This window comes from Hylobates moloch, unplaced genomic scaffold (assembly GCF_009828535.3).
Source record: "Hylobates moloch isolate HMO894 unplaced genomic scaffold, HMol_V3 SCAFFOLD_6, whole genome shotgun sequence".
NCBI classification, from domain to species: Eukaryota; Metazoa; Chordata; class Mammalia; order Primates; family Hylobatidae; genus Hylobates; species Hylobates moloch.
The window spans coordinates 108,372,294-108,396,567 of NW_026652281.1; the positions used below are offsets into that span (position 1 = coordinate 108,372,294).

The window sequence follows — 24,274 nt, forward strand, 5'->3', positions numbered from 1 at the left end:
CCATTCTCCAGCACTAGAGAAGATGGCATTGCAGCCAGCAGGAATGTGGCATCATTCTAAAAGCAGTGAGAATGACACTAATGCTGTCCCTGACTCACCACTTCCCTCTCAGGCCTTCACTCAACCCCTCTACTTCTTATTTCCAGTGTTTCTGCATTAACTACCACCTTCTTTTTAAGAACCAATGAATTCCAGAGGTTCCCATGGGCCAAATTCTCCCTTTCCAATACCATCTTAACCGTGCTTCAGTAAACATGAGTTGTCAACTCTCAAATGTGTGTCTCTAGTCTAGACTTCCCTTCTGAACTTTAGACTTGCACATCCAACTGCCTTCTCCCATCTGCACTTAGAGGTCCCTAAAGTTCCACCAATTCATCATTTCCATGCTCCCTCCAGGCACCTGTCTGTTGCCACTGCTTCTTGGGCAACAAGATTCGTTAGGACTTTCTACACATAAGATTATGTCATCGGAAAATAGAGATCATTTTACTTCTTTCCAGTCTGGGTGCCTTTTATTTCTTGCCCAATTTCCCTGGATAGAATCTCCAGTATGATATTGACTACAAAGTTGAGAGTAGACATCCTTGTCTTATTTTTGATCTTGGGGGGAAAACATTCATTCTTTCATCATTAAGTATGATGTTAGCTGTGGGTTTTTAATAGATGCTTTTTATCAGTTTGAGGAAGTTCTATCGTTGATTTTTAAATCATGAAATGTTGTTGGATTTTGTCAAGTGTCTTTCTGCATCTGTTGAGATGGTCAAGTGGTTTTTATCCTTTATTCTATTAACATAGTGTATTGTGTTAATTGATTTTACAATGTAAAACCAACCTTACATTTCTGGACAATTCCCAGTTGAAAATGGTGTATAATTCTTTTTACATGTTACTGGATTCCATTGACTAGTATTTTGTTGCTTTTACATCCATAGTCATAAGATATATTGGTATGTAGTTTTTTGTGTGATATGTTTGTCTGGTTTTTGTATCAGGGTAACATTGGCTTCTAGAATGAATTGGGAAATGTGTAATATTTTTCTGTATTTTGGAAGAGTTTGAGAGGATTCATAGAAATTCTTTAAATGTTTGTTAGAATTCACCAGCAAAGTTGCTTGGGCTATTCTTTATGAGAGCTTTTTTTTTTTTCCTTAGACGGAGTCTCACTATATCACCAGGCTAGAGTGCAGTGGCGTGATTTCGGCTCACTGCAACCTCTGCCTCCCGGGTTCAAGCGATTCTCCTGCCTCAGCCTCCCAAGTAGCTGGGACTACAGCTGCGCACCACCACACTGAGCTAATTTTTGTACTTTTAGTAAAGACAGGGCTTCACCATGTTGGCCAGGATGGTGTCAATCTCTTGACCTCGTGATCTGCCCGCCTTGGCCTCCCAAAGTGCTGGGATTACAAGTGAGAAATTTTAAATTACTAATTTAATCTCTTTACTTGTTATAGGGGTTTTCGGATTTTCTATTTCTTCTTGAGTTAGTTTTGGTAGTTTGTATCTTTCTAGGAATGTGTCCATTTCATCTAAGTTATCTAACTGGTTGTTTTTAGTATTCCTTGATAATTCTTTTTTATTTTTGTAAGGTCAGTAATAATGTCCCTCTTTCATTTCTGATTTTAGTAATTAGTCTGTTTTCTTTTATTGGTCAATCTAGCTAAAACTTCAATTTTGTTGATCTTTTCAAAGAACCAAATTTGATTAGACTGATTTTTTTCTCTCTCCCTCTTCTCACTCTCTATTTCCTTTATTTCTGCTCTAATTTTTATTGTTTCTCTCTCTCTCTCTTTTTTTTTTTTTGAGATAGGGTCTTGTTCTGTTGCCCAGGCTGGAGCACAGTGGTGCAATCACAGCTCACTTCATCCTCGACCTCCCAGGCTCAAGTGATCCTCCCATTTTAGCCTCCTGAGTAGCTGGCACTGCAGGTGCACAACACCATCGCTGCTAATTTAAATTTTTTTTTTTTTTTTTTTTTTTTTTTTTTTTAGAGATGGGGTCTCACGATGTTGCCCAGGCTGGTCTCAAACTCCTGGGCTCAGGTGATCCTCCTGCTTTAGTCTTCCAAGGTGCTGAGATTATAGGCATGAGCCACCATGCCTGGCCTATTACTTCTTTCTTTCTTCTTGCTCTGGGTTTAGTTTGATTTTCTTTTCTTCTATTTTCAAGGTGGAAGTTTAGTTATTGATTTGAGATTTTTCTTCCTTTTTTAACATTGACATTTACAGCTAAATATTTCCCTTTAAGCACTATTTTAGCTCTATCCCATAAGTTTTGGTATGTTGTATCTTCATTTTCATTCATTCTTTTAAAAATATTTTCTATCTATTGATAATATTTGTTGGATGAGACATTGTCAACATACCTTCCTTTAATTCTTTAAGCATGGTATCCTTTAGTTCTTTGAACATATTTGTAACAGGGGCTTTGAAGTCTTTGTTAAGTCCAACATCTGGGCTCCTCAAAGGCATGTTCTATTGCCTGATTTTCCCCTTTTTGTTTTTGGGTCACACTTTTCTATGTCTTTGCAAATCTCATAATTTTTGTTGAAAATTATGCATTTCAGATAAATTTTATAGATTCTGGATATTAATCACCCTCTCACCTGGGGCCCGTTATTTGCTTTTTAAAATTTCTTTAGTGACTTGGCTGGAACAGATTATTGAAATCCATTTCCCTCAAGTGTAATGTTGCTCCTTAGAGAGTGAAGCCTTGGCCGTGCACATAGTCCCTCTGATGAGCTGAGATTACTGGAGTTTTAGCAGGGTTCTCTTTAATTATATTTTCTCTGGTCCCCTGTTAAGCTTCTTTCTGGTCTGACTTCATTGGTAACATATCCAGCTGTTAGCTGCCAATAACTGATAGCTGGTTGCTCTATTTTTTTTTTTTTTAACAATGTCTGGGGCATAAATTGCTCCATCACCTGATTCAACTAGTCAGGTCCCTTTGCTGGGGCAGTCTTTGAGGCTTGCTTCGAGCCCAGGAGGGCTCTGCTTAGCTGTCTCTTTCCCTGGTTCTCTGTTAAACTTCTAGCTGGTCTACCATTTTATTTGTTGCTAGTAGTTTAATGGAGCTAACAGCCTCCTCCTAATTGTTTACCACCAAAATCTCCAGTTTTTGACAGCACACTTAGGCATGAACTTCCTCAAATTTTCCTCTAAGTAAAGTAAGTCCTTTTATTTTATTTTAGACAATGTCTTGCTCTGTCGCTCAGGCTGGAGTGCAGTGGCAGGACCTTGGTTCACTGCAACCTCTGTCTCCCGGGTTCAAGCGATTCTCTTGGATCAGCCCCCCGAGTAGCTGGGATTACAGGCGTGTGCCACCATGCCTGGCTAATTTTGTATTTTTAGTGGAGACGGGATTTCGCCATGTTAGCCAGGCTGGTCTCAAACTCCTGACCTCAGGTGATCCACCCCCCCTTGGCCTCCCAAAGTGCTGGGATTACAAGCATGAGCCACCGCACCCGGCTCAGTAAGTCCTTTTAAAAAGAGTCTCTGAGCTCTCTATTCTTACGGCCTTCTCTCCCCCTGGACAGAATCTCTGCCACTACATCAGAGTCGGGGTGACAAGGAATGTGGTCCACTTCTTCTGAAATGATACACCTGCCTTGCTCCACAAATGGAGCCTTGGATTTAGATGGTAGCCCCTAATCTTTCTAGCCTGCTCCTCCTGGCATAAAATCTATGAGTGAGCTGGTGTGGAGGTAATTGGGACACAATTTTCTGAGCCTTCTGTGCCTAGGAATAGCTTCTGCCATACAAGTGGGGACTGGATTTTGGAAGGAAACCCCAGTTGGGTTCACTGCCTCAACTTCTGAATAGCAAAAGAGCTTCTGAATAGTAATGGAAGGTGAAGTATGCTGAAAGAAAAGAGATGAGAGACCAGTTAGGAGGCTCTTGTAGAAGTTCAAGAGAGATTTGAGGCTGCTGTGGATTTGAGGTTGGATTAATACTGTAGCAGTAGAGATGGTGAGAAGTGGTCTGATTCAGGGTGTATTTTGGAAGTTGAGCTCATAGGATTTGCTGATGGATGGAATGTAGAAGGTGAGAGAAAAGATCAAAGATGACTATTCCCCCAAGCCATTCCTTTAATCATACTTGTCCATTATGAGAGTGGAGAAAGAAAACAAGCCAGAAACTTTCTTCTTGGAGATTTGGCTAAAAACCAGGTTGTAAAGCAATCAGTCAGCAAGTATTTGCCAAATGCTTGCAGGTGGCAATCGATTAGTTCATAAGCTTCACCCTATGAACACATGTGTTACCGGAAAGGGGTCCTGATCCAGACCCTAAGAGAGTATTCTTGGACCTCATGCAAGAAAGGATTCAGGGTGAGTCCATAGAGCAAAGTGAAAGCTAGTTTATTAAGAAAGTATGGCTACTCCGTAGGCAGAAGAGTGGCATGGGCTGCTTGACTGAGTATACTTATAGTTATTTCTTGATCATATGCTAAACAAGGGGTGGATTATTCATGAGTGTTCCGGGAAAGCGGCAGGCAATTCCTGGAACTCAGGGTTCCTCTTCCCTTTAGACCATATAGGGCAACTTCCAGATGTTGCCATGGCATTTGTAAGCTGTCGTGATGCTGGTTGGAGTGTCTTCTAGCATGCTAATACATTATAATTCATGTATAATGAGCAGTGAGGATGACCAGAGGCCACTTTCATCACCATCTTGGTTTTGGTGGATTTTGGCCAGCTTCTTTACTACATCCTGTTTTATCAGCAGAGTCTTTGTGACCTGTATCTTGTGCTGCCCTCCTATCGCATCCTGTGACTAAGAATGCCTAACCTCCTGGGAATGCAGCCCCATAGGTCTCAGCCTTATTTTGTCCAGTCCCTATTCAAGATGGAGTCACTCTGGTTCAAACACCTCTGACACATGCAGCTCTTCAGAAAACCAGCCATAATTTTCAGACTGTCTTGCCACAATAATATTACTATTAAAAATACAAGTCAACTTCAGTTTTTGAATCTCTGCTTTGCCCACCCCCTCACCTGCTACCTTACTCGACCCAGCACTCCTGAGCTGCTGGCTCTAAGATTCAGCTTCCCTTATTTCTCTCAAAGAGGAAACTTTTAAATGGTGGCTCTGTCTTATCTGGACCTGTAAGGATGTCACTGTGTTTCTCAGAGTAAGAGCTTCTGTTATTGGCTGAATATGCCTTTTTCTCCCTAAATACTATATAAAGGATGAGCCCTTTACATATAATGCAGATAGAATCAAGGTCTTCATTCATTAAACAAACATTTATTGAGTGCCTACTATGTGCCAGGTACTGTGCTAGGCATTGATTATACCGCAGCAAATAAGACAGTCTTTTCCCTCAGAGAGTTCAAAGAACATGCAAATTGAATGGTTTTATAACAGTGTGGTAAATGCTATGACTATAGAAATCATACAGCAGTGGCATCCAACAGAGAGTTGTCAGGCAAGACTTTCAGAGATGTTGAAACCTGGAGGATCAAAAATATTAGCCAGAAAAGTTGGGAGTGGGACAAAGTAGGGTACTCCAGGTAGGAGAAATAGCATGATCTAAAATCCAGAGGAAGGTGTGTATGTGGTAACTTGATAGATCTACAAATATGAGATGGGTAGAAAGTAGAGTCTAAGAAGGAGGGATAAGAGAGGGAGACAAGGGTCAGATCATGAATGCAGCTTTCTTTTTTTTTTTTTTTTTTTTTTTTTTTTTTTTTGAGACGGAGTCTCGCTCTGTCGCCCAGGCTAGAGTGCAGTGGCGCAATCTCGGCTCACTGCAAGCTCCGCCTCCCGGGTTCACGCCATTCTCCTGCCTCAGCCTCTCCGAGTAGCTGGGACTACAGGCGCCCGCCACTGCGCCCGGCTAATTTTTTTTGTATTTTTAGTAGAGACGGGGTTTCACCGTGGTCTCGATCTCCTGACCTCGTGATCCGCCCGCCTCGGCCTCCCAAAGTGCTGGGATTACAAGCGTGAGCCACCGCGCCCGGCCATGAATGCAGCTTTCTAAATGACATTAAGCAATTTAGACTTTCTGAATTTTTAATACAGTGTAGATATTGGATTGATGTTGGCAGTTTGGAGGCAGGATGACAGACAGTGGTTCAGGGAAGAGGTGATGGTGGCAGGAACAAGGCAGGGAGGAGGAGGTTGAGGAAAAAGAGAAGCAGATAAACTTAAATCCTGACCAGGTAGAATCAACAGTTCTTGGTGAATGACTGGGGGAAGAAGTCAAGGGCAAAATCCAGGTTTTGGATTTGGCAACAAGTTGAAAGGTGGGAAAGAAATCCAGGAAGGATGAGGAAGCTTGGCATGGGCTAGTCTGGAGGAGGGGGAAAATCATGAATGCAGTGTTTGGACATTGAATCTGAGGGTCTTTTGAGATGTCAAATCAGTGATAGGATATACAGATCTGGAACTCAGAGAAGCCTGAGCTGGGGATATACATTTGCAACTCATCCACATATAAGTGGTGTTCAAAATCGTGGGCAGGGGTGAGATTGTCTAAAGGGAAAGCCTACAGTGAAAAAAGAAGAGGCTCTTCTATGCCTGAGCCTTGAGGAACTCCAACTTTTAATAGCTATGCAGAAGAGAATCTTCTAGAAAACACTGAGAAGCGTCCAGAGAAGTGGAAGAAAAATTGGAATACAGTGTTTTAAGGAGAAAATGTTCAATAAGGTTAATTGTTGCTGAGCGTTCAGGTGAAATGAGAATTGGAAAATATCTGTTGGAGTGAGTGAGCACCATGGAATTTAATTTTTATTGTTTTCTGGAGCTGGTTCAGGGGACAGTAGGGAGCAAAATCCAGATTGGAGTGGGTTGAGGAGGAAGTGGAAGGTGAGAAAATAAGGCCCATGAATGTAGACAATGCTTTAGGGCAGTTTGGTCATGAAGGTGAAGAGAGAGAGGCAAGTAGCTGTAGCAGGATATGGGAACGAGGGGGATTTTTCTCAAGAAGGAAGATCATTAGGTTAAAAAAGCCAAAGAGAAGGATTTAGTAGAAGAGAAGTTCAGCAGAGAAGAAGTGAATAATAAAAATGTACAGTTCTTGAGAAGGTGGGAGAGGATGGAATGCAAAGCCATGATGGTGGGACTGGCCGCCAACAGCATATGGAACATCTGTACCATAATGTGGTAGAAGAGGAAAGACGGGCTATGAAGGGAATTTATACGTTTGGCATTGGAGAGTTGAGAAGTTCCTGTCTGATGATTTTTTTTTCCCCACTGGGAAGGAGGAGAAGAAATGTGGTCAGAAGATGAGGAATGAGATGATCCGTAAAGTGACGTAGGTGATCATAAATTCCATGTGAAGTAAACTTCCCTAGCATGTGGGTCTCCGTATTCAGCATTTGCCTTGCTGGGGCTTAGGAGAAGACAAGGCGTTAAGTCCATCCAGGGTTATGATTGCTGGAAACAATTCAGCATTTCCCAAACGAGTCTTTCTCAAAATACTCTCCTGACAGATTGTAATAGGTATGTTGAGAAAACAAAAAATCTTCTCTGGTCAGTTTGGGAGAATCACTCTTTTCTTTCTCTCTTTCTTTTTTTCTCTTTCTTTCTTTCTTTCTCTTTCTTTCTTTCTTTCTTTCTTTCTTTCTTTCTTTCTTTCTTTCTTTTTTCTTTCTCTCTCTCTCTTTCTTTCTTTTCTTTCTTTCTTTTCTTTCTCTCTCTCTGTTTCTTTCTTTCTTCTCTCTCTCTCTTTCTTTTTTTTCTTTGTCTTTCTCTCTCTCTCTTTCTTTTTTTTTTTTTTGGTCGGAGTCTCGCCCTGTCGCCAGGCTGGAATGCAGTGGCCGATCTCAGCTCACTGCAACCTCTGCCTCCCGGGTTCAAGTGATTCCCCTGCCTCAGCCTCCCGAATAGCTGGAACTACAGGCGCGTACCACCATGCCCAGCTAATTTTTGTATTTTTAGTAGAGACAGGATTTCACCATGTTGGCCAGGATGGTCTCAATCTCTTGATCTTGTGATCTGCCTGCCTTGGCCACCCAAAATGCTGGGATTACAGGCATGAGCCACCACGCCCGGCCACTCTACTCCTTTCTTAATATAACTCCAGTTAAATTTAATATAATCAAGTTTTTCCATTTATTTGCATCCAGATTGCTTTGTGTGTGTTGCATCTGTAAAGGCCTCATAGCTTGGTTTATGATGCATCATAAAAGAACAGGGGCCTTTTTTCCTTTTAAAATGTTTCCATCTTCAGCACTTAGCCATCAAAATCCACATGGATTTAGGGCAGAGCAAGAGCTAACCCTGAAAGGTGCCTCATTCTTTTTTTTTTTGAAATAGAGTCTCACTCTGTCCTTCAGGCTAGAGTGCAGTGGCGCGATCTCCACTTACTGCAACCTCTGCCTCCCGGGTTCGAGCGATTCTCCTGCCTCAGTCTCCTGAGTAGCTGGGATTACAGATGCCTGCCACCATGCCCGGCTAATTTTTTTATTTTTAGTAGAGATGGAGTTTCATCATGTTGGCCAGGCTGGTCTTGAACTCCTGACCTCAAGTGATCCACCAATTTCAGCCTCTCAAAGTGCTGGGATTACAGGTATGAGCCACAGTGCTGGCCTGTACCTCGTTCTTCATGAAGAGCAGCATCCTGTGCTTACTGCATGTGTTTTAATGAAACGTATGTTTCTCTCATTAAAACACAAACAATAAACTAGCCTCCTTATTGCCCTTTTAGGTCCATAAGGAGCCCACTTGAAAACTGGTCAGGGGGCGGGCACAGTGGCTTATGCCTGTAATCCCAGCACTTTGGAGGGCTGAAGCAGGAAGATCACTTGAGCTCAGGAGTTCGAGACCAGCCTGGGCAACATAGGGAGACTCCCCCATCTCTACAAAAAAGAAAAAAAAAAAAAAGAAAACTAGCCAGGAAAGCAGGGCCAATGCCCATCCCACACGGTTAGGTTGAGGGTTGGGGATGGGGAGAGGACACTAGTCAGGGTTACTTGTATTGTTATTATTTTTTTTTTATTATTGAGAGAGAGTCGCCTGCTGTCACCCAGGCTGGAGTGCAGTGGTGCGATCTCAGCTCACTGCAAACTCCGCTTCCCAGTTTCAAGTGATTCTCCTGCCTCAGCCTCCCGAATAGCTGGGATTACAGGTGCCTGCCACCATGCCCGGCTAATTTTTGTATTTTTAGTATAGATGGAATTTTGCCATGTTGGCCAGGCTGGTCTCTGATCTTAAGTGTTTCACCTGTCTCAGCCTCCCAAAGTGCTGGGATTACAGGCATGAGCCACCATACCTGGCCACTTGTATTATTTTTTTACTACTACAACTAACTGACATTGTCGTAGGTCTTTAAACAGTTTGAAAATTGCTCTCCTATGTGTAATTTGCTTAATCACAATTAATTATTGTTGAGCAAGGAACATAGTTGGGGGTTTGACAAATGAAAAGATATGTCGAGAAAGAAAGAGACGGGCTGGGGAAGGAGCTGAAAATATTAGGGACAGTGGATTAAATCATACATTCTCAAGGGAAGTGACCATGGAGTGGTAAAAGTTGGTTCTTGGGCAGGGGCAAGAACCTTTAGATATTACGATGGTTTGTAGTCAGTCCTTCAAAGGGCCACAATACATAAACAAATCGACAGTGTATTTGTTTTGTTTTGTTTTGTTTTGTATTGAGACAGGGTCTCACTCTGTTGCCCAGGCTGGAATGCAGTGACACAATCACGGATCACTGCAGCCTTGACCTCCCAGGCTCAAGAGATCCTCCCACCTCGGTCTCCTGAGTAGCTGGGACTACAGTGTGCACTAACACTCCTAGCTAATTTTTATACTTTTTTTTGTAGAGACAGGGTCTCACCATGTTGCCCAGGCTGGTCTTGAACTCCTGAGCTTAAGCGACCCACCTGCCTCAGCCTTCCAAAGTGCTGGGATTATAGGCGTGAGCCAAAGCTGGGCCCAACAGTATATTTGTGATACTAAAATTTTGTATGAGGGGTGGTGGCGATTAGGAAAACAATGTCTACAAGGCTTGCTGGAGTAGTGGTTGGGGATGATAATGAGGAAAAAAAAAATAAAAAAAGGTTGAGAAACACTGGTCTCAATCCTTTGGTGCCTACAGAACTTTTTGGCGTTCGTGAATGGTGTCTCTGTTTCCAGTCACTTACGCATGTTTCTCCAGCACGTTTGCTTCAGGCTTCATTCATCCTGCCCATTTTACCCAAGGCCCTAAATGATCACGTTTTGCCTCTTTAAACCCTTTCCTCTTCTGGCCACAGGTGCCTGAGTTAGGGTGGACATGAGCCATGACTAGTTAAGGCACAGCGAGTGACTGGTCCCAGGAATGCTGGCTGCACCTCACTTCCTCTCCTCAGTCTTTTCTTGGTTCACCTCGTGTGATGCAGCTCTGTAGTTTTGTAACAGCTACTCTACCACTCTCCTTTTGAGATGGTTACTAATGGAGTGGGTATCAAAAAGCCCTGGTTATATCTCCCCAGTCAGGACATTTGGGCTGGTGGCACATCCGTTTGAATGAGGTTGGATGAGATGAAAGGGAAATCCATTTGAGTCATCAGCTCTTTATCCTTATCCCTGGTTGGTGTAGAGTGGGGGTTTTCAACAGCTGCACAGTTGACATTTTGGACCAAATAATTCTTTGTTATAGGAAACTGTCCTGTGCTTTGTAGGATGTTTATTTAACAGCATCCCAGGCCCCTACACAGTAGATGCCAGTAACACTGAATCACCCACTCTCCAGTTGTGACAATCAAAAATGTCTACAGATAGATAGATAAAATTATTGCCAATTAAAAATAAAATATAGTCGGGTGTGGTGGCTCATGCCTGTAATCCCAGCACTTTGGGAGGCTGAGGAGGGTGGATCGCTTGAGGACAGGAGTTCAAGACCAGCCTGGCCAATATGGTGAGACCCCGTCTCTACTAAAAATACAAAAACTAGCCAGGCATGGTGGTGCGCACCTGTAGTCCCAGCAACTCAGGAGGCTGAGGCAGGGGAATTGCTTGAACCTGAGAGGCGGAGGTTGCAGTGAGCCAAGATCACGTCACTGCACTCCAGCCTGGGTGACAGAGTGAGACTCCATCTCAAAAATAAATAAATAAATAATAATAATAATAACAACAATAATAATAATAAAATAAAAAAGTCTCCAGACATTGTGAAGTGTTCCCTGTGGGACAAAATTGCCTCCAGTTGAGAACCACCGAGGTAGAGAACCTAGAAGATCAGGAAGTATAAATTTCATCATTTCAGTATGATCAGAAATGCCATAGAGGGGTTCAGATCAGAAACGGGAGAAAAGCATTGTAATCATGATATTCACAGCTAATGCTGAGTAAGTGCTCGCTAAGGACGTTCCACACACTGTGACTCATTAGCACTTCCAGCAACTCCAAGGAGTCATTCTGCTGTTATTCCACCCACTCTATACTTGAGGGATTTAAGACATGGGGATGTTGAGGAACTTGCCTGAGGTCACGTAGCTGGTAATAGTGGAGTCACCCAGTCAGCACGGTTCCAGTGCCCAAGCACTCGGGAGTGCATAACCTCTCTGTCTTACTGTCACGGTTCTACTTCCTTATCCTCCAGGGGGGCGCACACAGCACAGTACCAAGCACACAATAGGTTCTCATCAGACTCATTGATTCTGTCCATACTGACACTGGCATCTACTGGGGCACTCTGCCCCCAGATCTCTGCATGGCAAGCTCCTTTACTTAGACGGGGTCTCTGTGGCAATCTCACATTCTCTGCGAAGAGGTCTCCTATTGCCTCTGTAGAATAGCACCCTCCTTCACTGCCAAGCGGCTTCCCCTTATTTTTCTTCATAGTACTTAGTATCTGACATATATTTTTTGTTCTCTTGCCCCCAACAGACTAAAATGTCTGTTGTATGAAAGGAGAGGCTTTGCCTGCTGTGTTTTCTGCTGTATCCACAGCACCTAGAACATTCCTAGGCATATAGTAGATGCCCATTAAGTGTGTGGAAAAAAATGAATACACCCCTTAGCCAAGTGCTATATTCAAATATCCTTACTCTGGTTATTGGTTACTACTTTTCCTCATCACTGCATTGAAAAAAACAAAACAAAACAAAACAAAAAACACAAAAAAACCTTTCTCTGAATGACCAGGGACCTTCATCCAGAAGTGGGGCATAACCCTTGACACAAGGGGCAATGGGTTGGGGATCCTCAACTAATGCCTGTCAGGGGTTTATTGTTAACTGGACTAGGTCACTTACAGAGTTCATTTTTAATTTTGCTTTGTCGGTCTGTGAAAGTAATTCAACAGAGTCATGAAAATGTACATAGTTAATGAAGTTAATTTATATTTAGCTTGGATATAAATCACATAGTAAATTATAAATGATATTTTGAGAAACATATTACAGACAATTCAATGGCAGATTTTTGCATAAAAATTAACAGAAGTTGATTCTATCTTTCTCCATAACCACTATTCATAAGTTGAAAAAATGTAGTTTTAATGAAAATTTATTAAAAACCTAGCAACTGCTCTCATTCTATAGAAAATGAAGCCATGGCTGGGCGCAGTGGCTCATGCCTGTAATCCCAGCATTTTGGAAGGACAAGGCAGGCAGATCACCTGAGGTCAGGAGTTCAAGACCAGCCTGACCAACATGGCGAAAGCCCGTCTGTGCTAAAAAATTCAAAAATTAGCCGGGCATGGTGGCGGACGCGTGTAATCTCAGCTATCGAGAGGCTGAGGCGGGGAGAATTGCTTGAACCCAGGAGGCAGAGGTTGCAGTGAGCAGAGATCGCGCCACAGGACTCTAGCCTGGGTGACAGAGTGAGAACCCATCTCAAAAAACAAACAAACAAGCAAACGAAAAAACAGAAAGAAAATGAAGCCACATAGTAACTATAGATAGAAACGTAGTTAAGTTACTGTTGACACCCCTTTGCCTCAAACATATTCCCTTCTCACCATCCAGATAATTATTTATAAAGTTTGAGACCTCCACCCCCCGACTCACAATTGCAAACATAGGACTTGGAGCAGTTGCCTAGTTTGGCATTTTGTAAAGCAATCTATTGCTGTATTGCAATTAGGCAGTTCAGGCTGTTATGGTTACATTAGACTTGAGAGAAGCTCATTCCCTAAACCCTAAAAATTAGCTTTGAGAAATGTGATCAATTCAACTCTAATCTAGGTTTAAACTCATGCACAGACCCTATGCAGCTAGACAGGCTGAGGTGGAAAGAAACACCTTTCTGTTGCTGGGGGTTTGGGATGGAACAGATGCCTCTGAATTAGGAAGGATGTCTCGCAGAACACCATCCTCTATGCTTGTCACCAGTTCTCATGTCCCCAAATGCCTCATATCTCAACTGAGTGTTGCCATTCTCACCACTGAATCCCAGCTCCAGCCTCCTGAACACTTCAACAAGAGACTGTGCCATTGTTCACTGAAGTCTTGTTCACCACTGGGTCATGCTTTTAAGATTATATAGCATGATTTTTTTTTTTTTTTTTTTAAGACACAGTCTTTCTCTGTCACCCAGGCTGGAGTGCAGAGGCACCGTCTCGGCTCACTGCAACCTCCGCCTCCCAGGTTCAAGCAATTCTCCTGCCTCTGCCTTCCGAGTAGCTGGGATTACAGGTGTGCACCACCACACCCGGCTAATTTTTGTATTTTTAGTAGAGACATGTTTGTCCATGTTGGCCAGGCTGGTCTCAAATTCCTGACTTCAAGTGATCTGCCCACCTTGGCCTCCCAAAGTGCTGTGATTACAGACATGAGCCACCACACCCAGCCTATATAGCATGATTTTATATTATGCACTCTATGCTATATAAAAATGCCATGATATTATATATTATTTAAACTTTTTGGCCTAGGAGGATGGGGCTGAATTAGGGATTAGATGATACATATATAAAAATGAATTTAGACCAGAATTGTCCAATCAAACTTTTGCAATGGTGGACATTATATCTATGCTGTCCAATACAGTAGCCACTAGCCTTACGCAGCTATTGGGTCCTTGAAATGTGGCTAGTGTGACTGAGGAGCTAAAAATTTATTAAATTTTAATTAACTTAAATCTAAACAACTACTGGTGGCTAGTGGCTACTCTATCAGAGAGCACAGATATTTTCTTCAAGGGTATGGCTCTTAGATTCTGGACCTCATTGCATATCTCAGACTTGGAATGCAGGAAATTTAAAGCTGTTCTAAAGTGGATCTTGAATAAGACTCTGAGACTTCTGTGTGGCTAGTCTCTTTTCTTGTATCAGGATGGGGTGATCTTTTTGGAGAAGGACAAGCAGGCATCACATAGGGATGGCTCATAAAGAGGTTGCTAACTTTAAAACAATTCAGACAGACACTGGACTTTCAGAAGGGAAATCAGAGGTGGTTGAGTCTACCACTGTCTGTTCCCTCACTGGCCCTCTTCACTCTGTTCACACTGCTGTTCTGGTCTTATTTTCAATGCTGGGAAATTTTACTCTGACATTATTTAGGAGGTAAACATTTGCCTTGTAGAGGCAAGCATTTGCCTGGGAGATCCTATGCTCTTAGAAGTTTTTAAAGATTTGGACATTAGAATAAATTAGCTTCTTTAAAGCCAAATATAAATTAACTTCAACAGACCCAGCTAGGAAAAGTAGCTACTCAAGTATCTCAGGCAGTGGAGAAGCTCAATCACTACTCGGCCGAATGGAGTGTGAGAGTTCTGACCTGACATCCAGGAAGCTTTATGAAGCCCGTCAAAATGTGGAAACAAAAAGAAAGAGAAAATGACACAATCTCTCAGACTTGGACAAAGTGAAATATTTAAAAAGTCAGGACTCAGAGGTCCATGGAATTCCAGACATATAGGGAGCTTCTTTCTATTCTTTCCAACCCAAGGACAGCACAAGTGGCAAGAGCAAGTGGCATACATACTCTGCATTTGTGGAAGAGTCACCTTTCTTGGAGCAAGGAGGCGAACAGTGTTGCTGCCTGGTGCAAGGTGCGCTAGTGCCAGGCTAGCCATGGAAGAGTCACCAGAACTCCAGCCCCCATACTGGGGGATTCTGATTCTAGCAGATTTGAGGTAGTGCCTGGCAATCTGCATTTTTTAACAGGTGAAATTCTATTGTAAAACTAGATCTGGGGGCTCCTGCCAAGATTGGGAATAACAACTTTCCTTATTAGGAGAAGTGGCCAGGAGGAGCTAAATAGCACCAGTCATACTAGAACTGAGGTCCTCTGGCTGAGGGATCAGAGTAAAAGAACTCTCTGCCCAGACCCTAGGGTGACACATATGGTGTTATCACAACTTATACCTCACACAAGAAAGAAAGGGCTTAGCTGCTAATTGTCTATTTTCCACCAATTCTTAAGAGGGTATAGACTTAGTTCATCATCTGAAACCAAACATTATCTTAGCAATTTTCTGTATAAATGGGTGATAGATAATAGCAAATGTGTTTTTAAAAACCCATAAAGATGATTACATCTATTCTTAGCTTAGGATCCCATAAGAATGAACATTTACTGCTAATAATTAAGAAGCATAAAAAGGGACATTCTAAACAGAATCTTATTTTGGAATTGTAGTATTAACACATGGCAGCTTCACAGGTCAAAGTCTTCTATGTGATAGGAAAATGCAGAGGGGAAGTGATATTCAAATGCAGCCCAGGCACCCTGTGAACTTAAGAGCTTGCTCTTTTGTGCAGAGATTTTGTTTCATATTTCTGATTACCGATAGCTGTGATGGTCAAGCTCACAAGTAGGCATCCAACCTTGTTCCCACTTCCTTCCTTGAATCCACTGGGAACTCCAAGGGCTCAGAATTTGCATCTCTGTGGAAAATGCTGGTGAGCCCTTTGGTGAAAGATCCATTCCCCATTGGGCAAGATGTGGACAGGGAGGTTTATGGATCAGTTCCACTGATACTGTGTCGTGCTTAATAGGCCTCCAGGCCACAAAGTCTCTGAAGTCTGCCCAGACAGGAAGATCAAGAAAAGAAGAAGAGCAATACCCTGTTTCACTGGTGGAATGTGCTGCTTACATAAGGTTCCTGAGTCTGTTTTCTAGACACAAGTATGGACACAAAAGTCCTTCTGCTTGAGCACGTGCGGACACAACTTATACTCAGCGTGATACCCACAGACACGTAGTTAAGGCTCAGAGATGTAGGCAAGGCTCAGAAGCATTCAGAGAAAGTGACTGAGGCTGACACCAGGTGGCGGCAAAGCCTTCTCAACCCTCTTAGTGGATTTGCTCAGGGACAGTCCAGGTAGACAGAAGATCCAGCAACAGGTTTTTCTGTTCTTGTTCAGATCTGACGTGGCGGTAGCCCAGCAAATTCATGGCATCGCCACAGGCTTTCTGAAGTCGAGAAACCTTTTCATAGGGCAAAGACCAGCGCCAAGCCTGGGAGACATTAAGGGCATCCCTGGCATTTGTGTGGAAGGCGTGGTCACCCATGCCCTTGCCTCGGGTGATGTTATGCACCCAGGTCTGAAGATGGGGCAAGAATTCCAATCCCACGAATTCATACATTCGGGAAGTCTGGGCCACAGGGGCTCGAACCAGGTCCTCATAGCGCACGAGCAGGTAGCGTTCCTGCAGGGCCTTAGGCAAGGACTGGATGGTCTTGTAGATCTCCAGCTGGCTTTGGCAGATGACCTGCATCACATAGTAGGGTTGGTCCTCCTTCTTGAGTTTTTGCTCATGCTGCCCCATCACAATGCGACTGTCAATCATGAGATGTCCCTCTGTGCGTTCTCGGGAACGGAACACGGCTCGGGGGTCCCGGACCAGGTGCACGATGTGCAGGTTGAGGGAAGGGTCTTTCAGCAGCGGGTAGAGGGACTGCAGGTTGAAGAAGCGCACCTCCTTGAGCACCACATGGCTGTAGGAGCGGCAGGCCTTCTCCACCACCTCGAAGGGCTGTTGACTGCACAGGAGCCTGCAGTGAGCCCGGGGAATGATTTCATCTTGTGGGATGATGTCACAGGCAGGTGCAGAACACAGGGCCCGGCTGTCCTCCCACTGGAAGAGGCTGGACTGTCTCCGGGGACCAGGTTCCATGTAGGCATCAAAGACGCTCATGTCGCACAAGAAGACAGCCCGTATCAGATCCCGCACGGCCATGTGCAGCGTCCAGGCGGTGCTCTGCTTGAAGGTCATCCACACGTGCCAAGCAGGCTCCATCAGGTAGAAAACATCTGGGTGCTGGCCAAAAAGCTGCCCCACAAAAGAAGAGCCGGAGCGCCAGGAAGACAGAACCAGCACGTGCATGCGCTTGGGCTGCGCCTTCATAGACAGGGAGCTGATGTTGTGGCTGTACATGTGGAAGAATAGAGCCAAGATGGCCATCTGGGAAACCAGAAACAGCAGGAGCTTCATTTTTTTAGGCAGTAGCATTGTGCCGAAGTGGAAGACCTTTAAGGAACAAACAGAAAGGGTGGAGTTGGGCTGCTGTTTTACTGTTTGCCTGCTATTCCCCTTCTGGCCAAAGCCACCTGCTCTCTGACCCCCCACCAAGGAGCAACATGGAAAGCCAGAGGATTCCTGCCAACAATGGCGCCAATCCCTCTCCAAATCATTTCCTGTCCCTTACACTTAGTGTGTTAATATGTTCTCCTTCAGGGTCTTTAATTCCTCCTTCCTGGTCTTTCTAAACCAAGCCACCTTGCCCATTGGTTTACCAAAAATATCTGAACTCAACCACATTTAATCAACATAAGGAAATGGCTCCATCATGGTGCCCTGATGACAAGGATGTCTTCAGAGAGGCCACATGGGGGAGGCTTCACCTCAGTCTGACTCAAGTCTTGGATGAATGCCTTGTGATTCCTGCAGAAACAGAGGGAGATAAGCTACCTAGTGAAGAAATGCCTCGAGGCCACTGCTTAGCCATCCCTCCATCATAAGGGAGACTGCAACCAAGACTGTGTCTCATCTCCCTCCCTCACTGCAATTAAGCACAGGACTTTTCACTCCAGTCCCTCAAAGGATAGGGCTGCAGGTTGTACAACTGCTTGGCTTTAGTTGGAATTGTCTCCTCAAAGGCAGAGCCAGGTGCTCATGGTGGCTGTCATCTATTTATCTGCTAGCTGGTGTTTTGCCACCAGTGTAGAGTGAAAAGTCTACGTCCAGCACCTGACCTCACCTGCCCGTTTCTCACCTTGCCCTAGATAGCAAATCCTTCTGATTTGGTGTCATCCCATGGGATCAAGGCCATGGGGAGTTGATCCAATGTTGACCTTGCATCTGTGTAGGTAATAAACTATCCGAATCTATTTGAGCTGAATTAGAGTTATTTGAGCTATTAGAGTCTCCTTACCTGCCAACTCTAAGAAAGCATGGCAAGGCAACCCAAGTGCTACAGATCTCAGAGCTGTATCACTCTCACTGGGGACACTTGTGACCCATGACTCCCACACTGCTGCTTGAGGCATGTTTGATTACGTGGGACAACCTACTCAGGGCAGCTCAGTGCAGTTGGGCAAGTGTGTATCACACAACCCTAGGGAGCGCCATCCCATCAAGAATTTAGATATTTATTAGAATTTAGATATTTATTTTCAAAATGTGTTTTGTAGGTGATAGTAAAGTATCTTGGTCCAACAAAATAAGTATATTAAGGCCAGGTGCAGTGGCTCACGCCTGTAATCCCAGCACTTTGGGAGACTGAGCTGGGCAGATCACTTGAGGTCAGGAGTTTGAGACCAGCCTGGTCAACATGGCAAAACCCTGTCTCTACTAAAAATACAAAAATTAGCTGAGTGTGTTGGCACATGCCTATAGTCCCAGCTACTTGGGAGGCTGAGGCAGGGGAATCGTTTGAACCTGGGAGACAGAGGTTGCAGTGAGCCGAGATCGCGCCACTGCACTCCAGCCTGGGTGAAAGGCTGAGACTCTATCTCCAAAAAAACCCACAAATGTAACAAAACAAAACAAAAAATAAGCATATTAAGATGGTTTTCCAGTTGATAGACAGTACATATCTAGAGAAAGGGTCTCACTTTGTGATTTGTACTGTCTCATACTGACTGATGGCAACATTTTGCAATCAGGGCTTGGGTCGTGTGAAAGGACCACGGTTCCCAGTGGTATGCTAGAATGTTATTCCAAGGGATATTTTAACCGCCTTCCCACATGACTTTGTCATTCTGGGTGACCTTCTGACATAAATAACTATTGGGAGAGAGAATAGCTATTGCACATAGTAAAATGTTCATAGTAGCAGTAAGGTGTTCATTTGTATATCACCATGTACACAAGAAATTCTCCCTTCCAGCTTTAGTAAAAAATAGAGGTGAGATTTCCAGATGGTAACTGGGGCTGGATTTGGGGGTCAGCTATTTTCGTGGTGGCAGGTCTTATATCAATTATTTTTAAAGTATTTATTTATTTATTTATTTTTGCAGAGACAAGGTCATGGCCGAGCACAGTGGCTCATGCCTGTAGTCCCAATACTTTTGGAGGCCGAGGTGGGTGGATCATATGAGGTCAGGAGTTTGAGACCAGCCTGGCCAACATGGTAAAACCCTGCCTCTGCTAAAAATACAAAAATTAGCTGGACGTGTTGGCTGGTACCTGTAATCCCAGCTACTTGGGAGGCTGAGGTAGGAGAATCACTTGAATCCGAAAGGCAGAGATTGCAGTGAGCCGAGATTGTGCCATTGCACTCTAGCCTGGGCAACAAGAGCAAAACTCCATCTCAAAAAAGAAAAACAAAAAAAAAGAAAGAAAGAAATGTTGCTCAGTCAGATCTTGAACTCTTGGCCTCAAACAATCTTCCTGCCTCGGCCTCCCAAAGTGCTAGGATTACAGGCATGAGCCACCATGCTCAGCCTAAAAAGTTTTTAATAGGTAATAGTCACATGATTCAAATTGTTTTGAAAAGTATCTACAGACTCAGAATTTAAAACAAGCGTTTTCTCAGATTCTGTATGCAGGAGGGAAAGGAGTGCCTGCCAGCCTGCAGCCCAGCCTGACACACCCCAGGCTTTTAACACATGTCACTGGGGAAGGGAAATCTTTTTTTTTTTTTTTTTTTTGAGATGGGGTCTTGCTCTGTCACCAGGCTGAAGTGCAGTGGCATGATCTCGGCTCACTGCAACCTCCTCCTCCCGGGTTCAAGTGATTCCCCTGCCTCAGCCTCCTGAGTAGCTGGGACTGTAGGCACGTGCCACCAGGCTCAGCTAATTTTTTATATTTTAGTAGAGACGGGGCTTCACCATGTTGACTGGGATGGTCTTGATCTCTTGACCTTGTGATCCGCCTGCCTCAGCCTCCCAAATTGCAGGGATTACAAGCGTGAGCCACGGTGCCCAGCCGGGAGGGGAAATCTTATGACAAGCACTTGTGCCTGTGAGGGAGGCCTGTAGTCAGAAATTAGGAAACTTCTAGAGCTATTTGTAGACATGGGTAGTGACATATCTTTAAAGGGGTCATAGTATTTTTCCAGAGGAAAGAAAACCTAAGAATTTTACTAGCTGACAAATCAGTCCCCTCTTCTTTACGTACTGACAGCTGCTATTTATCTGCTAGCTGGTGTTTTGTCATCAGTGTACAGTGAAAAGTCTACTTCCAGCACCTGACCTCACCTGCCCATTTCTCAACTTGCCCCAGATAGCAACTACTTTTTTTTTTTTTTTTTGAGACAGAGTCTTGCTCTGTTGCCCAGTCTGGAGTGCTGTGGTATGATCTCAGTTCACTGAAACCTCCGCCTCCCAGGTTCAAGTGATTCTCCTGCCTCAGCCTCCTGAGTAGGTGAGACTACAGACGCACACCACCACGCCTGGCTAATTTTTGTATTTTTAGTAGAAACGAGGTTTCACCATGTTAGCCAGGCTGGTCTCGAACTCCTGACCTCAAGTTGTCTGCCCGCCTCAGCCTCCCAAAGTGCTGGGATTATACAGGCATGAGCCACTGTGTCTGGCCTGAGTTCATTTTTTAATGTGTCTTTTCAGTTGCTTTATGTGTACACAAGAACATTCAAATGTGTATGTGTTCTTAATTTTTTTCCTCTTTAAAACGCAAAAAAAAATTTCAAGTTATCTATTCTGTGCTGCCCTTTATTTTTAGTTGTCAGTATGTCTTAGGGAGCATTCCAGGGCAGTTCGTAAAGCAGTTCCTCGTTCATTGTTGCTTCGAAGAAGTATTATGTGGATTAACCACAGTTTATTTAATCAGTTTCCTCATTGATTGGCTTATGAGTTGTTTCCAATCTTTTGCCATTTCAAATGCTTCAGTGATGACCTTTATGTTCACACACCGTCACACATGTATGTAAGATCACATATGTATGAAGGCAGGCTTCATACTATCAGAAACTATTCTCTACGTCCAGGGCTCCAGAGACCTGCGAGAGTGGATTTTAGGAGAGAAATTGGGCAGCCACAAAGGAGACTCTTGGCATTTATAGCTTTCTTCCTGAAGGGAGAGCATGCTTTGCCAGCTTGTGGGTTTTCCTTGGAAGTCCCCTGAACCTTCTGGGAAGTATGTAATGACTCAAGCCAAACCTTGGGTGGCAATAGCAGAAAAACCCCTTATCTTCCATTCATAATAACAGTGCTTTTCCTCTGGATGTGCCAAAAAGATCCAATGAGGATCATCTCATCTTCATGGCTGAAAATCACTTGCTGTACGGCAGGAAAATGTCAATGACTGGTAATTCCTGCCCTGTAGTCTTAGCCCTGTAGATTAGAACAGGACCGGCTAGGCCGGGTGTGGTGGCTCACGTCTGTAATCCCAGCACTTTGGGAGGCCAAGGTGGGTGGATCACGAGGTCAGGAGATCGAGACCATCCTGGCTAACATGGTGAAACCCCGTCTCTACTAAAAATACAAAAAATTAGCCATGCGTGGTGGCGGGCACCTATAGTCCCAGCTACTCGGGAGGCTGAGGCAGGAGAATGGCGTGAACCCGGGAGGCAGAGCTTGCAGTGAGCAGAGATCACACCACTGCACTCCAGCCTGGGCGACAGAGCAAGACTCCATCTCAAAAAAAAAAAAAAAAAGAACAGGACCAGCTAAGATGTGCTCCTAGTTCTTAAAACTTGAGTGCAAGAGGAAAATGATTAGAAACTAGGCTATTATTGATCGTGGCCCAAGGATGTCCTCCCTCCCCGCAAAGACTGAAGAGGTGACTTTAGCAAAAGAGCTTCTCCTAAGGGCAATGTGAGTATGAGAAAAAGTTTCCAACAAAAATAGGAAGCAATGGAGCAAAACCAAAAAGAGAGGAAAATGAGAAGAACTTATCCTGTATACAGTTATAAGGAAATGGTGATAGAATTTTATAAGCAGGGCTTATAATGAGGAAAAAGCTAACATTTCCTAGGGATTAGGAGAATAGACCTTTCAAAGTGACACCCTCCCTCCCTCCATCCCGCTTGGGGCCAGTTCTGTGTCCTGTGCGGGGCTTGGTGACTCTGGGCCCTCCTTGCCTGACAGCTGCTGCTGGCCTGAAGCCTGTTTCCTGCCCAAGCTGGAGCTGGGCCTCCTAACTGCCCCCAGTTGTTCCCAGGTGTTAGTTGTCCACGGTTCTCAGGAACTCCCATGGAAATCCTCTGACTTCTTTTTCTTTCTGTGAGCACTTGCCCTGGGTAGAAAGCGTAGCTTTTGTGAAGCAAGTCCCATCCCTTGTAACTGAGCCCCAAGACACATCTGGATCTAGACGACACACGATGGGCTGACCAGAGAGCCAGGGGATACTTTAGGATGTGTCTTGGGCAAAACTCATTTCTGAAGGCTGTATTGAGCAGCAGAGGCAGATGCTCCTGGGCCGTGGCAGAAGCGAGGTGATGCGAGTCACCAGGGTGCTTCATGGAAGGAGACTCTTCAGTAGTATCCTCGAATCCCACTCTCCCATTGCCAGAATTCCCAGCTGCTTGTCTCTAGGGTGGCCTCTGACATCAACCTTTCTCTTCTGCCTCTCAGCATCTCCCTATGACCCACTGCTGCCAAAAACTACCTTTTTCATTTTTTTTTTAATTACTATTTTTTCTTTTGAGACGGAGTCTCGCTCTATCAGTGATCTCAGCTCACCGCAACCTCTGCCTCCTGGGTTCGAGTGATTCCTGTGCCTCAGACTCCCAGGTGGCTGGGATTACAGGCACCCACCACCATGCCCAGCTAATTTTTGTGTTTTTAGTAGAGACAGGGTTTCGCCATGATGGCCAGGCTGGTCTCAAACTCCTAACCTCAAGTGATCCACCTGCCTCGGCCTCCCAAAGTGCTGGGATTACAGGTGTGAGCCACCATGCCTGGCCCAAAAATCTTTTTTTTCCTTTTTTAGAGTCGGGGTCTCACTCTGTTGCCCAGGGTAGAGTACAGCGGTGTGATCATAGCTCACTGCAGCCTTGAACTCCTGGGCTCAAGTGATTCTCGATCCTCCTGTCTCAGCCTCCCCAGTAGCTGGGATCACAGGTGTGTCCAGTCACACCCAGATAATTTTTTCATTTTTTACTAGAGACTGGCCCTCACTATGTTGCCCAAGCTGGTGTCAAACTCCTGACCTCAAGCCACCTTCCAGCCTTGGCCTCCCAAAGTGCTGGGATTACATGTGTGAGCCACCACACCTGGCCAAAAGTATCTTTTTAAAGCACAAGTCTATCAACTTCCTGCTTAAAAATCCTTCAGTAAATTTACAGTGTATATGGGATTAAATAAACATCCCCACGCCTTGCACCTGGGGTCTTTCATGGCCTGGTCTTGATTTCCCGTCACTCCCCTCTGTTTTGGTGCCTTAGGCTCCCGACTTTCAGTTCTTCCAAACTTGCCCTGTTATTTAAAAGCCCTGAGATTTTTGCAGGACGGCTACTGTTCCTTCAAGAATCTGACCTGCCTTCTCCCTGAAAGGGAGAGCCTGCCTTCTCCCTGAAAGAAGTTCTGTCTCTTTCTCCTGAGATTTTTTTTTTTTTTAATTTTATTTTTTAGACAGAGTCTTGCTCTGTCGCCCAGGCTGGAGTGCAGTGGCATGATCTCCGCTCACCGCAACCCCTGCCTCCTAGGTTCAAGCCATTCTCCTGCCTCGGCCTCCCCAGTAGCTGGGATTATAGCCACGCCCAGCTAATTTTTATATTTCTAGTGGAAACAGGGATTCGCCATGTTGATCAAGCTGGTCTCAAACCCCTTACCTCAGGTGATCCGCCCGCCTCGGCCTGCCAAAGTGCTGGGACCACAGGTGTGAACCACCGCGCCCAGCCCCCTCTTAAGATTTATTTGTTTCCCAGACCTTCTGTTAGCAGCTATCCCTCTTGACAGTAAAAGTCTGTATGGGTGCCTCTCTTTTCTCTGGGCTGCTATAGCTTAAGGGAAAGGCTGTATCTTTTTTTTTTTTCTTTTTTTTTTTTTTTTTT

General features: G+C 44.4%; 2 protein-coding genes across 3 annotated transcripts in view; one reads left to right on the forward strand and one right to left on the reverse strand.

The window, feature by feature from the left end:
• The window catches only part of TLE7 (TLE family member 7), a 222,886-nt gene that overhangs the window by 89,480 nt on the left and 109,132 nt on the right, over window positions 1-24,274 (forward strand). The window lies entirely within an intron of this gene.
• The window catches only part of CHST4 (carbohydrate sulfotransferase 4), a 13,285-nt gene continuing 4,426 nt past the window's right edge, over window positions 15,416-24,274 (reverse strand). For both annotated transcript variants that reach the window (XM_032155960.1, XM_032155961.1), the window contains exon 2: window positions 15,416-17,346. In XM_032155960.1, coding sequence (XP_032011851.1) covers window positions 16,168-17,328 — 1,161 coding nt within the window. In that variant the 5' untranslated portion in view covers window positions 17,329-17,346 and the 3' untranslated portion in view covers window positions 15,416-16,167. The remainder of the gene's footprint in view (window positions 17,347-24,274) is intronic.